Raw genomic sequence first — 15147 nt, forward strand, 5'->3', positions numbered from 1 at the left:
AGTACAAGGCATTTCAAGTTATCTGGTATCAATTGGCGATTTTAACAGTGGTGTGAACAGTTATTACTGTGTGTATTTTCTTTTTAAGAGCAGGATACTGAAATAAGGACTGGAGAAAGAAATCCTACAATATGATTTTTCAGAAAAGAGGCATATGCTATTCACTCTGCAGCACAAAAGGAGCTAGAACAAATACAATGGGAAAGCAAGAGAGAATAGGAAGAGACATACAATTCTAATCAGAAAATCAGAAAAGTGCTGAAAAATTTGTTTTGCTACCAATGTGTGGGGGTGGATTTCCAATACAGAAATATGCATTTTTTCTTTGATTCCAGCAGATCCAAGCATATGTTCTCTGAGCAGTTAAAATCCTGATCAAGCAGAAAACCATTCACAGCAAACTCAGGTACTCTTCATGAACAGAACAGAGAAGTTGCTGATATTTGTCTAAACAGTCAAGGAAAATAGACAAGGTATAAAAAATACTATTCTGTTGTCTTCAATGAGTGCTATTTCTCATTGTATTTGGTATATATTTGGGGCTTTACTTTGCACAGTGGATTTGAAGTACAATGTAAACATAGAACAGTCGATATATAAAAATATATATCAGCACTAGGAATTTGACACAAAATATATTTCCCTCATTTCCATGACAAGTATACATGCATAACACTTCAAAATACAAGTACTTAAAGTACAGGCACAATATAGTTTTGAAACTTAAAGTATTAATGTGCATATAGATTATCAACCTTGTTCCTCTGTTGAAAAAATTCACAGACATACGGGGTAAGGTGACCTAAAGGACCACAGTAAAAGATTAGAAATGGGAAAAAAATCAAGGAGAAAAGCAGTCAATATTTTTCCCAGACAGGTTCCTTGCCTTACATAAGACTGCACTACTGTATCAGGGATTCCTGCACAGTTTGTCTTCTGTCTTACAAGCTAGGCTTTTTTTTTTCCTCTTATAAAATAACTTTTCACAGATCTTATCAGAATGCTATATTCTCAAAAAAAAAATGGTTCAAGATATCATTCATCACTGAATATGCATGTGTTCCATAACATTACCCATGTGTGTTGCTAGTGTTACAGAATCCAAAATTCATCATATGCCTAATTATAGGTTAAGATTCATCAGAAACAAGGGTAAGAATTCTTATGTATTTGTATTATATAATAATTTTTGCAGCACTTTCTTGTATTTTGGGTTCATGCATGCAGAGTGATATTTAAGAAAAAGTAGAGGTAGCAGCCATGATAGAATAAAAAGAAACCAACCAAACTAAAAAGGAACTGTTACTGTGTAATCATTACATTGAAAACCTTTACTGCCTCTCAGATGGACTACTTACATGAACATTTTCAGGACACAATTTTAAAACAAAATTATTCTCATGCAATTTTAGGACCTGAATTCAAGAGGAAAGAACATTTGAAAATAATGGGAACTGCAAAAATGCAGTCATTCTCTGAAATAAGTCAATGAGTGTCTGTTTGCCATTATACAATAAGGACAGTTAAGTCTTCAAGAACATTAAGCTGTGTTATTTGCACAATAAAAAGCTAAAGGAAAATAGATTCTGTAAACATGAGCTCTCTAAATTAATGTATTCTTTTCCTCACACTTTGGTCCAGAGAACAGATTAGGAATCTATTTCACAAGCAAAAGTGAGAGAATGCTCTTATAGATAAAATTAATTATATGTATTAATTGTCAAAATTCACTTCGCATTTTCATCCTTTTGTTAGGAACCCGTTCTTTATACTGATGGTGGAACTTTGACTCTTGCAGTCTAAATCTGAAATTGTAATTGAAAACAGAGCATATTATCAGACTATGTGAACCAAGGTAATGCACTTCTCTTCCCTGGCTTTTATTTCATGTGTCAGTCAAAGAGTAATTTATCTACTGATTTCTTTGTGGGAGTCAAGTAACTGAATCACAAAAATTCTGAGCTCCTTTTTAAGCTCTTCTCCTTACTTTATCTGTGACTTCAGACATGTCACTCCATCTTTCTTTACTCCATTTCCCCCTGCAAAAATGGAATCTGTAAACCATTCCTTTATTTTCCTTCTTTCACAGAGACAACTGCTCCTCTCCAACCCTATTTGATATTGAAACATGGGCTAACCTAACATTCTGTGCTGCAGATCAAAGACATGTTCATGTAGAAGTACCTGAGCCAGCTTTAAGGCAGATATCTCAGGTGTGGCATACAGTTTAATTAGGACTGCCTGGAAACAAATCTCGAGGGAAGATCATACAAGCCATAACCTGCAGTGCTGCAGTTTCACCACTGTAGGTCCTCTAGCTAAATTAAACAGAAAATAAAACTGATTAGGCTACTACATGCATAAATAAACTGTAGGTATGCAGAAATCAGGGGGTAGGGAGAAGGAATATAATGAAATATTTCTCAGAGTTGCTAGAAACATGAGAGAGACCTAATAAAACCAGAAGAGAACTGAAACAGAACAATGGAAGCTCCATTTAAAGATCATATCTGTAATTAATAACATAGAAATTAGTATGAAAAAGTTGTCTTGTCCATTCTTCAGATTTTGAGAATACATCTTCAGCTATCCCTACCTTTGCTAGAAGAATATTTATAACCTAGGAAGCTTTATAATTCAGAGGAAAGGTAAACTATAAGGAAACATAACAATCCATAGTATTTGAAAACTAAAATAGAATGCTTCCATGCTCTTCTTCATAATGAAAAGAAAAGGAATAGACACTAAATAGTTAAATAAGAATTTAAAAAAACCAAACCCTAAATTTTTGTTAGCCTTCAGAGGATTTCACGGTTGAAATTCTTCAGGCCAGTAACTTGTCTTGTGGTAAATTAGTGGGGTTTTAGTACTCTTACAATTATTATGATTTAGAAAATCACATGCTGACTATTAACTGTTGGGGTCAGGAGGAGAAGTAATTCTGGAAGTTTCTGACACAGAGTTTTTTTAAAATTTTCTTCTGAGATGTTGTATTAGGCATGGTCAGAACTGGAAAGCTATGACAAAAGACCAGGAAACTAATTTACCATGGTAATGTATTTGCCCTTGATATACAAATATGAATGTAATGGAAATGTTCTTCAGAAAATTATTGTGCAATTTACATTAAGACAGTGCCATTCTAACAGCAAAATCAGAAAAGGCTGCACATATGAGCAGAATTTCTTTGCAAGGAAAGCTCCAAGGGCAGGGGATAAATTAACTCAGAAGTTACTTTTGGTTCTGCAGATTTTACTAATTAACAAGATCTTTGCATACTAAATTTTCACAGTCAATCTGCTAGCATTTTTTTTCTTTCTTTTTTTTTTTTCTCCCACATCTGACACCACAGCTAATCAGCAGAATAAAACTTCAATCTACATCTGACAGTCATGTAGGGTGGTGGGCAATGTTCACCATATTCTAAGAAAATCAACCCCCTTATCCATTTTTTCCACTTTTGCAGTGTTTTATTCTCAACTAAGAAAATGTAAAGAAACTCTTAACAGCAAACAGAAAGTTGAATTTCTTATATACTCTGCCTGCAAGCTGAACCTTTTAAATTTGTAATAGCTATAAAGATTACTTTTTTTTCCTTAGTCATCTAGGCTTGAAAAAAAAAAAAAAAGAAGGAAACATATTGGAAGATTTCATGTACTGTGCTGAAGATTATTATTTCAAAATCTAAAATGAAAGGAAATCCAAAGCAATTAGTTATAACTGCATTGTTTCACACCAACTGAAATTAAATGGTAAATATTTGAAGTAAAAATTGATAACCAAGATCATTTCCAAAATGCTGTTTCCTTGAAGAATCTTCATGAAAATCCACTATAAATCCTGATTAAAACCTAACCTAGCCAAACATTGAAGATTACCTAGATTCCAATTAAATGTGACAAATGAACTCTTGACAGACTTCAATTTCAATTCTATTTCTGTCAGAATGATCCATTAATATTGAAGACTACATTATCAGAATTTGAACAATTCAATTGTTAAAATACAAGTGGACTTAAGAATCATATGACAGAAAACTCTCACTTAAGTATCGGGTAATACATGTATGAAGGAACAAAAGTACATTCCATCCTGTTCCATCATTATTTATAGATTATTCTTAACATGAATTTCTGGAGGTAGATGACATGCCACTGTTGAAATCCTGTCTTTAAAATGTGACAGCAAAATCCAGAAATCTGTACAGTGTAATTTTCACCACAATATCACCCAGCTGTTAAAGGTCTCTGTTCAAGGTTTTATAAAGAAGGAGGAAATCCTGATTCTATGCATGTCTTACTATGCAAAATTTTTTTACTGGAGACTTTTTGTTCATTCACCATGAACTAATGTATTTATTTACCTCTATGTTTCTATCTATTAATTTTAGAATACTATTTTCAAAACCAAATCCAAGAAATTTATCCTACCAAATATAAAATAAACTATTTTCAAAAAAAGAAGAATGTAAAATATTTTAGTTATTAGAATGCAATTCCAATTTTTGCATCATTATGAAAAATTATTTTGCTTTAACTTATGACATTGCTCAAGCACTTTTTGTTTTCAGTTGCACTTCAGTTAGTGTGATTTTCTTTTTTCATTGTCTACCAAATAGATTAAGAATTATATTAATTTTTGATTCTACAGTTTCTCCAGCATGGATCATGCATATCCTATGTTAAAATAGTTTCTGAATTCAGAATTTCATGTCTACAAATTCTCTGCATTGCTGGATTTCCAAGAGAATTGACAAGTTGTTTAATTTTATCATCCTAACCACAAAATTTCACTACAAAACAGACAATAAAATAATCAGCCCAATTTAGGTACAAACTCCACAAGCTTTTTTTCTGACATTTTTTCCAGGAATACCATTATCACTTTTTCCCCCTCCACATCCCCAGAAAAATGAAATGTAATCAAATATATTCATATAAACAACCAAGAAAAATATATAAATGCAAATGTATAAACATACATGACCTAATATAACTTTAGATGGATAATACTATCTTCCTTTTTAGTCAATTAATTTTTTTGCTATTGGGATATACAGTTCAAGCATATGTAGACTTCTGTAGCCATTCTTCAGCAATACACACTAGATTTGGAAATATCTTACCATAAAAAATAGCATCGTTTTAATGGGTTGACAAGTCTATCTCAGATAAAACAAAACCCCAACAATTATTCAGTATTGAAATCTCTGAAAAACTAACATGCACTTAGCCAAACTAATTAATTCATTCTATAACAAAAAAATACACCACCCTTCTTGCATGTACCCACCTTTTACAATTGAATTAGAAAACCCATTATTTCTTTGGTTATCAAAGAAATGTTTGACATGTATTAGTTTATTTTGTTGTTTATGGGCAAATGAAAATACAATGAAGTCAGTCTCTGACTTCATAAAACTTTAGATCAAGGCCAAAAAGTGGATAACAGTGAAATATTCCTGTTTTATAAAATAAATCTCAAAATTAATAAGTCTTTTTGGCTTTTAAATCCTGAATAGTTTTAGATAGAAAGAAAAAGCAACCTGACCTGAGACTTATATTAACATTTTTTGGTTATTAATAGTAGGAGAATTACTGTGGAATAAATAATTATTTAACATTTTCCCCTTCTACTTAAATGGGCCCTGAATTTAAATGAAATGTTGTAAAATGTTGTCCAAAATAAAATGTGAAGAAAAGGAAAGTAATATTCTTCTATTCTGAATAATGAAGAATGGACCTGACATTGTGTTTTATTTTGAAAGCAGTCTATATAACATGTTTGGGGAAAAGAGAATTCTCTAGAGTGGGGTTTTAAAATACTATTTTCTTTTCCTAATGCTGTATATATCACATTCTGGGAAATTTCCTAAGTAGGTTTTGAGTCAAAAATGGAAGAAAATGAGGATATATATGTCCTTTATGGTCTTTTATCTAAAATGAAAAGTATACAATTTTATTCAAAAGTATATAATTTTATTCAATTGTTGTTTCCCCAGACCTCTACTGATATTTTTTCAGTGTTTTAACTGTTTCTGCAGTATAGATTTTAAGTAATGTAAAAAAAAAAGCTGTTTTAATTAGTGGTGTTATGTTCCATTATTTTGTATACCTGCATTTTAACAAACTTTAAAATCAAATAATTTCAATATTAATTATTTAATGTATTTATTTATGGTTTTGGACTGACCTTTCCAAAGTCTACTTAGTATCACTTGCTAGTGAGATTATGTGTGTGAATGTTGTGTTTGCCCCTACCATTTTCCATATGCTCTGCCTCACCAACACTGCCATCCGGCGTAGTCCTTTCGTAGTTGTCCTCTGGGAGTGGAAGGGCACCCAGTCTTGGCCCTGATGAACTCTTACTGCTTGGTGTTTCTGACTCCTCCAGACCGCTGTCATAGCAACTCTGCAATGACCCTTGATGCGGGTCCTGAGGCTGACTCACAACAGAAAACGTCACTCTACGAAACGGCTGCAAGAGAAAAGAGTCTGAATGTCACTGCAAAGTTCAGTCTTTGAACAACTGATTCTCAAAACATGACTTAAGCAAACTAATATTTTAACATTTACCAATTAAGCAATTTTGTCTACATTAAAGCAAACAGAAAGTACAGCTCTTACATAAAAGGCCACTGGACAGAGTATGCATGGAATTTTACTGTAATACATGGTCAGAGCCTTCAGATAGTTTATCACAGCCTCCTTTCAAATGGCTTCATGGGCTAAGAGAGCTGGTTATAATTATTTATAAATTTTGTACAGCTTCTCTATCAATCAGTAGAAATAAGTTTATCAGAATTAATATCAGACTTCATAAAGGTACTTTACAATGTGTGCACATGTATGTGTGAGGTTGTGTGGGTGGGTAAAAGTGCTTATCTGTAAACTATATTGTGGGTATTATGAACATAGCAACAAACCCAGAAGATTTCTATAAAATCACTACCTGTGTTTCTGATAGCTAGTTAACATGGGAAAGGAGGGGGGAAAAAAGGAAGAAAAAAAAAAGGAAAGGGACAAAAATGTCTCTTAGGTCCTTTGCCGTAAAAGCCAGTGCCTGGAGACAGGGTGTGTTGCCAGCTGACTTAATAAAGCCTTTAAAGTACTGCAAGCACAGCTGACACAACACGCTTCCACTGGGACTGTACAAACATGGATTGTTAGAGATTTGTATTCATTCAAAATGACAGATATTGCTGTTGCTCTGGAAGCCTACATGCTGAACTCTGGCACCAACGAGAATCCCAGGAAATGGAAGAGTCAGTCCTTCACATTTCAGAGGATGCTGAGGACATGCAGGATTTTCAGTGAGAAGTTGGTGGATTTTCATAGCATTTAAACTAGACTCAAGCAGCAATGATACATTTAAAATAATTTAATGATACATTTGGAGAAGTGCAGAAAAATGTTTGTTGTTCTAGAAAGAACAACACCTCCTAAAAAAAACACCAATAGATTCATTTTATAAGTCACCACACAAATTTTCCTGTGTTTAAAATGGAGTGTCTATAGTGCTATCCTTTGGATTCAGATGTGCTTCAAGCCCTATGTTAGATTGAGACATAGGCATACATCACTCCCACTGGCAACCGTAGTCACTATAGGATGGCAATATATATTCAGGCCAGAAGGGAGAAAACAGCAACTGCAACCACTCACACAAGCCCTGAAGAACAGAAGTCCACATGAGCTTTACAAGTAGAGGGGTAGGTGGAGTCAGTTTCATTTTGAGGGTACAAAATTCTTTTGAGGGTACAAAACTTTGAAAATACCAAGGTAGTTAGTGCTGATGGTAGACAGGCAGGACAACAAATATAATGCTAAACCTTCCTGGCATGAGTAGGTCAAAAGTTTAAACAGGTGACAGTTACCAGCAATACTTTTACTGCAACTGTTTGATGGACCAAAACTTCATGCATTGAGATGCTATAATCTGCAACTATACATCAATTATTACTTAGTTATGGGCCAATGACACAAACTGTGAATCTCAGAGATTTCAATTCACTTCGAACATCCCATAGATTATTCCTGAATATCATACTATTCTGGCAGTCACATTTGGATCAACTGAGCTGGGAGAGAGGCCCTTTGGCATCTACACACATCAAACTCACACAGTCATACTAGGTTTCCTTACTGGCTCAACACCAATTTTCCTATAGCAGAGTCTCAGATGTCTCAATCCTTGAAATAATTTAGTCTTGATGCAATAACCATATAAAAAATTAACAGCTTGAGCTGGTACCTCTGAGGAGAGACCCTGAACAGAGAAAATTCTGGGCTTTATATTTTCATAGTCTAAGCACATGGAAGTCTTGGGCTCTTCAGCTTCTGTCATGTCTCTGAGTGTCTGGTCATCTAGATGGGCACAGATCCCCATTCCCTTTATTATGCAAAGGGTTAGCACTCAATCACCTTTTGCCTGGGGCTCCCAACGCCCAGAGCTCCCACTGCAGCTGCTCACCAAGCTACCTCCACTGAGTGTATTCCTCAATACCAGAAGGACTTTGCATCATCTACAGTTCCTGCAAGAGCAGTTATGTAACTTAAATTGGGAATTAGAAAAAAAAAAAAAAAAAAGCCATCAAATATTTGGAACTTTATGTTCCATTTCTTATTGATTTCTTGGAAATCAGACTCAACTAGATCACAAGAAGAGAACACCTTTTTATCACATCTGTGTCTACCACAAGAGTAATAGCAAAGTTATCTAAAATAAGCTCTGGAACAAGCTATAAAAGATTCAGGAGCATCCTGTTCATTTTCAGATATTCTTTGAAAGTTACATGCCTTACCTAATTGGCATGTAAGGAAGAGATGTGACAGATGCAAAGTTTGACTGTTTTATAGCTCAGGCTGAAAATTCCCTAAGAACATCACTATATATCCTTGAAACGAAAAGAAATGTGATGTACTTTTACCAAGTTATTAATAATAGTTTTTAAACAGATATGGGTGTTAATCTTGCTTTTCTCTTAAGTGCTGTACTGAATAGGAATTATCTAACCCAAAACTAACACACAGAGTATTCAGTTCAGTAGAGCCAGTTCAGCCCTTTCCACAGAATATCAATGAGAATGACATAATGATGATAAAATTCTTTCTGAAAGAATGATGCGCATGTTAATGGTTATTTTGCAGGATTCATTACACTTCTACTTTCAGCATAAACATCAGAATTCTGACCTTTCTATTGCACTACCTCTGAGAACCAGACCTTCTCAGGCAAATGTATTACAAATTTGGAATGCATCCAGCCTCATGGAATAACATCATGGCCTGTCCTTTTCCAATAAAAAGAAATAGACTTGGATTATATGTCTGTTACCTGCAGGGTTATAAACAGTCCGTGTGATTAACATAAAGAATTTTAAGAACAAAATAATTAAATATCTGTACTGCAGTTGACTGTTTCCCACATCTTCATCTCTGATATGCAAATTACCATATAGTTTAGACAGTATAATCTGGATAAACTTTTGTTAGAGCAGAATTATCAGTTATAAAAGATACTGAGTTTTTATATACTTGGAATATTTGGGCTAAATGAATTATGGCACCTCATTTTTACACCAAAAAAACTAGGACATCTTAGAGATAAATTTGATAAAAACACAGTGGTATGGGGGTGCTCTAAAATGCCTCTGAAAAAACCCTGTATATGCATGTACATGTTACTGTTCATGAAACTCATATTAGTCCTTTAATTGTTACTAATAAGAGCATTTAAGTTAAATGAGTTTAAATCCCTACGAACTTAGTTATGAACGCTAGAATACTAATACATAGTAAGTACTACTTATGCAGTAGTTTCTATGAATGCAATATGACCCCTCCAAAACCAAGAACTTTCTTCATATACTCTAATCTTCGTTTATATCTGTAAAACAGTTGTGGTTTCACGTAAAACTGCGTATTAGCAAAACAAGCAAGAGTGAAAAATGATAAATACCAACATTAATGTTTCCAAAAAGTTATTGGTAAAATGCTGGTCTTCTTATGTATTTATTGCCATGAAAAAAACAAGGACAGTAAGCTCCACTTTAACAAGTGAAGACAAAGTATATACTAAATTTTGTTCTAATATTTATAAAATTACACCAGTAATTTCTAAGAAAAATGGACATGAGAAATTTCAAAGTGTTTTGTGGAGTCGTGGGTTGGTGACAGACACATTGACACGATGCTGCAGCACGGGCAGATGGTAGATTGCTGCAACCTTCCTGAAGCATCCCCATGAGGAGAGCACTCCACCAAGCACACAGCAAATACCACTCACACGCAGCACCGGCTTCTCTAAGATGGCAGAAGCAGGAAGGGTCTTTGTATAGGTTTACAGTGGTAGTTTATTTCATGTACATGCTGAAAGGGTCCAGGGACAAAAACAGGGAGAGGTAGAGGGTCCAGGACTACATACTGGTAAATAGGGGTGGAGCCAACAGCAACAATCAATCACCTGAAAGTGTGAGTAGGAAAAGGATTACAGTGACCAATAGGGAAACTAAAGGGTAAATAGACAGGGTACCAACGAGGGTAGAAAGAACAAAGAAACTGCTAGAACCTTGACCATATCTGGTTAACAGGCAGTTGAACAGCCACAGGGGGAGGGCACTGGGGTTGGTTGACAGCATGTCGCAGGAGTCCATGGGAGAGGTTAAAGTTCTAGGGGACATTCTTCCAGAGCATAGCCCCAGGAAGTCTAGCAGGCCCACAGGCCTCCACAGCACTGAGTCCTCAGCAAAAAGCAATAAGTTTCATCTGGATGTCCTTTTTGTAGGGGTTTTGGATTTCCTCAACTCAGATAGCTGATTGGATGGGACCTTTCTCCACCCAGCTCTCTGGCCAGCGCTGTATCTGGATCTCCACTAGAAGAGGGCTGGCTGAGGTCTTCGCTTGGGTTTGAATGCAACCTTTCCCTGCCTTATTCAGGGACTTGTTTTCTTCTAGGTTGATTGAGTTTAGGGGGCAGCTTCAGGTCAGCTGCAATGCGTCATCTGAGTGCTGACAAATTAAGGCACTAACCTATGAGGGGACAGGGTTATGTTTAGTTTTATTGATTTTCAATGCATTACATTAAGACAGCTGTGTCTACCACCACTGTGAATCAACATGGTTGAGTAACTTTTACCCAAAGTCCACAATTGTTCAATTTGTCTATCCCAGCAAAAAAGCAACATTAAGCCTTTATTAGTCTTTTGGTAGGGACTTACACTATTCAGGTTTATTAAGAAGACTGTAAGTTTAATAAGAAGACTGTAGGTTTGATGATTTTCACCCTCAGAAAACTGATATCTTTTCTGAGAACAGCATATGGAGTTCTTCCTAAATGTATCTGATCCTGGAGGTGAACAGATAACAGAGAAAAGATACACCTTTGCATTATATCTCAGTGATAAATCCCCATTTCTTCCTTATTTCATCTGTATTTCTTAAATGGGATAGTAGTTTCCTTTCCACTCATCCACAGAACAAAAAACACTGCAATGCCAAAAACATACGCTTCCTGATATCTATAGTAACTGAGCTCTATTAACTTATTCTATGGTATAGAGTTTATCTTAACCTGTATTAAATAATTCATCCCTATCCAAAATGGAAGCTAAAATTATATTTTCAATACATGAAGAACCCTCGTTTTGGAGGTTGACGTTAGGGACAGAGTTTGGCTAGACTTGGTAAAAAGCAATATATCCATATAGCTCCATAAGGCTAAATTGTGACACTTTTTCACCATTATGATAGAGATTTTTTTTTCCTATCCCAAAGTTTGAAGTTTTGCATTGTAATTCCTGATATTTCACACTGCTCTTGGATTATATTCTTTCATAGTTTCTGTATATCAGTTGCTATCAACATTATAAACATGGTTCAAAAATGTTGGTGCATTTGGACTGTAGTTGCAGAGTGCCAGAGTAAACCTTTTTTATGTTTAATTGTTTAGAGAACTAAACTTGCAACCATCAACCATTTCTAAGCCAATTACTCCACAACTTATTCTGTGTACAAAGTGTGCACGCTAAAGTATAACTATCTTAATTACTTAACACTTGGACAAAAACAGTAAGGCTTCCAGGCCTTCCTGTGGTCACAATACCTACATTGCAAAACCATAAGGACTGAAAACATTTTCATCAACTGTAAAACTGAGTCCAAGATGCAACTTAACATGTAGAGAAGCATAAAAAAATTAGCCTAGATTGCATAGTAGTATGTTTAGTATAGCAAGCTATATTTCTACAAGTATTTCTACCAGTTTATTTGTCATTGGCTTGGACATTACCCAAGGAACATTACCCTGGAACATTAGGAATTAAGGATCTTCTTTTTCCCTACTTTCAAATCAGATGACTTTCCACTTTAACAATGTATGATATTTTGGGGTGTTTTCAGGAATTTAAGGTGGCCTAAGAGCTAGCTGGGGATCGTCTAGTCCAACTCTTCTGCTCAAAGTAGAGTTGGCTAGAGCACTTTGCTTAGTGATCTGATCAGTCTGGTTTTTAGTATCTTTAAGAATGGAGACTCCACGGCCTTTCTGAGCAAGATGTTCTGCAGTTTTTCAACTCTAGCAGTAAAGGAGGTTTCTCTTAAGTTTCAATGGAATTTCTGTATTTTCTGTTTGTACCAAGCATTAAAAGCAATGGTGATGAGTCAGGCCTAAATAATATTATAATTCCTGTAAGCTTCAGAAAGTCAATCAGTGTCAAGCAAATTGTAAGAGTAATACAGTGACTCTGAGATGTGTATAGGGCAGACCTGAAAAACAGGCAGAAGAGATGCATCAACTGATCACATAAATTCAAAGTGTTTCTTTAGCACTTGAATTTTGATACAACATGTCATTATCCTTTTCTTTCTATTCATTCTTAATTGCTGGAAGCTTGTTGGAAGACAAACAAAATATTAATGAATGATTCCTATTCTGCTTGAATAGTTTCAACCCACACAACTCTTTTCCCTATTCAAATCACATATTTCTACTGTTCTAAACTTCTGTCATTGTAGTTAATATAAAATTGGCAGGAAATTAAATTAAACCGGCATTATTTTTTTCAATGGGAAGACTGAAACACCTGAGATTAGTATTAGAGTAGCAGGCTAAAAGAGGAGAAAGATGCTGATAACAAAAATGATTTTTTTTTTTTATATTTAGCCAAGTGCAGTGACAAATGTAACTTTAAACAAGACTTAAATAAAATTTTAAAAAAATTGATATTTCAGCTCTGCAGCAGACATTGCCTGTGATGAACTTGTCCTAGGGTGACGTTATGATGCTTGTATCCTCATTCATGTCTTCTGTTTATGCTGGATATTATGTTCTGTGCCTTTAAGACTGGCTCTGAAGAGTGAAAGTTTTGTTTGGGTTTTCTTATCAGCCTGGCGGGACACAGACAGGCAGTACTTAGTGCTGCTTTTGCTTTCTTGCTTTTGCTTTTTGCTTTGCTCTATCTCTTGCTCTTGCTTCTGCTTTGCATCTACTTGCTTTTGCCTCTGCTTGTTAGCTAGTTTAGCTAAACAGTCCAAATTTCTTCCTGGACTGTTTCTCCGTTCCTTTTTGTCGACCATCTCGAACCTGCTCCGGACTGGGACCTGGGAACAGCGAGAGTCTGCACCTTGCGGCCTGCAGCAGCTGCCCCAGCGCCGGAGGGACTGAGAACAGAGTGACCACCCCCGAGAGAGACTTTCTGAATTTGTCATCTTCTTCAGCGTGGTGTCATCCGGTATTGTTCATTCTGTGTGCTGGGGGTGCTGTGCCTGTTAAATAAACAGGTTCTTTCCACTCCTCTCCGAGAAATCCTTCCCAAACCAGCTGGGGAGAGGGGCCATGTGGGTTTGCTTTCTGGAGGGGCCCTCCTTTGGAGATTCTCTACCAAATTTACCCTAAACCAGGACAGAACTGTAATTAGCTAATTTTCATTTATTTTGGTTTCACTTTTATTAACTTTTCTTGTAGTAGTGGTATTCTGGTCATGAACCAGAAGTGCATTTTTTTGTTCTGTAAAAAGTTGAAATACGCATCCACTAATATCTATTTGTTTAAGCCCAAGGCTACATGTTAAGATCTGCTATTCAGGGATAATATTTCATAATTCATTTTACATGATGAATGTCATATTATAACATTAAAACATACTTTTTTCCTTTTAAGTTTAGTGTTTTTCTCAAATATATTTTGTTTTCTGTTACTTCCCTCTCTGAATTGCGACAAGGACTTCTGAGCAGGCCAAAATTATTTTTATTCACCTAGGTACCTTCATTAAGTAAATTCCCAATAATATTTGTCTCTAAGTAAACAAATAAAAGGCATTCCTTAATTTCAGTGAATATCACCAAAGAACCAATAAAATGAAGAACATCTCTTACTCAAAGATACTCTCAAAGATACAATACTTTTCTGTGCCAGAATCTTTATATCAAAATACAACACACAAGCTCTTTTAGAAAATTTAGACAAAATCTTAGAAGGCTTGTAGGCCAATATTCTTAGCATATCACAAGAGTTCTTGCTAGCTATTGAAATGTGAGCATAAAAAACCCCAAGAATAAATGAGAATCTGCAGATTGAAATGTGAGCATAAAAAAACCCAAGAATAAATGAGAATCTGCAGATGAGACAGTCAAAATAATTTTAGCATACTCTTTTGACTGCTCATAAAATGTATTTTTGTTATCACTTCTGTGTCCAATTGTTTGAAAATTATAAACACAAAGCATCTATGACGCTGAGGTGCTCTCCTATTATTCTGCTGCAAAATTAAATAGATGAAGTAGCATCCTAGACCAATTACAACATGAATTAAGATTTTTATCATATCTCCTTCAATTTTCTTAAAACAGAAGGTTTTTCCTATATCTTTCATGAAGACTAAACAGAAATTCAGTGTATCTAGTATTTTTTTCTGAACTCAATGCATAAGATTCCAATATTCTACTCTTTCTAATAATTTCCCTTGAAATCTTCTGAACACTTCTTTGACTAAAATCTATTATTAAAACACTATAAAAGCCTTCTTTTAGCTAAGTGTACAATATCTGGTACTATTCACTGCTTTCACATTCTTGGCTTATGTTCTCTTAAACTTTTCTGTGATATTATCTTTTGCTGGAATATTTGGGGAGCCTTTCTTTCCTGGAGGAGTTT

General features: G+C 35.0%; 1 protein-coding gene across 6 annotated transcripts in view; it reads right to left on the bottom strand.

Annotated features, from left to right (window-relative positions):
* PCDH7 (protocadherin 7) overlaps positions 1-15147 on the bottom strand; it is a 264997-nt gene that overhangs the window by 135169 nt on the left and 114681 nt on the right. For 2 of the 6 annotated variants that reach the window (XM_066548520.1, XM_066548518.1), the window contains one exon: positions 6285-6477. The exons of 1 other annotated variant lie outside the window; for it this stretch is intronic. In XM_066548520.1, the coding sequence (XP_066404617.1) occupies positions 6285-6477 (193 nt within the window). Of the gene's footprint in view, positions 1-6260; positions 6478-15147 lie in introns of all 6 variants that reach the window. 3 more of the 6 variants (XM_066548519.1, XM_066548517.1, XM_066548521.1) reach the window with 2 other exon arrangements.

The sequence above is a fragment of the Molothrus aeneus genome, chromosome 4 (genome assembly GCF_037042795.1).
Source record: "Molothrus aeneus isolate 106 chromosome 4, BPBGC_Maene_1.0, whole genome shotgun sequence".
Taxonomy (NCBI): Eukaryota; Metazoa; Chordata; class Aves; order Passeriformes; family Icteridae; genus Molothrus; species Molothrus aeneus.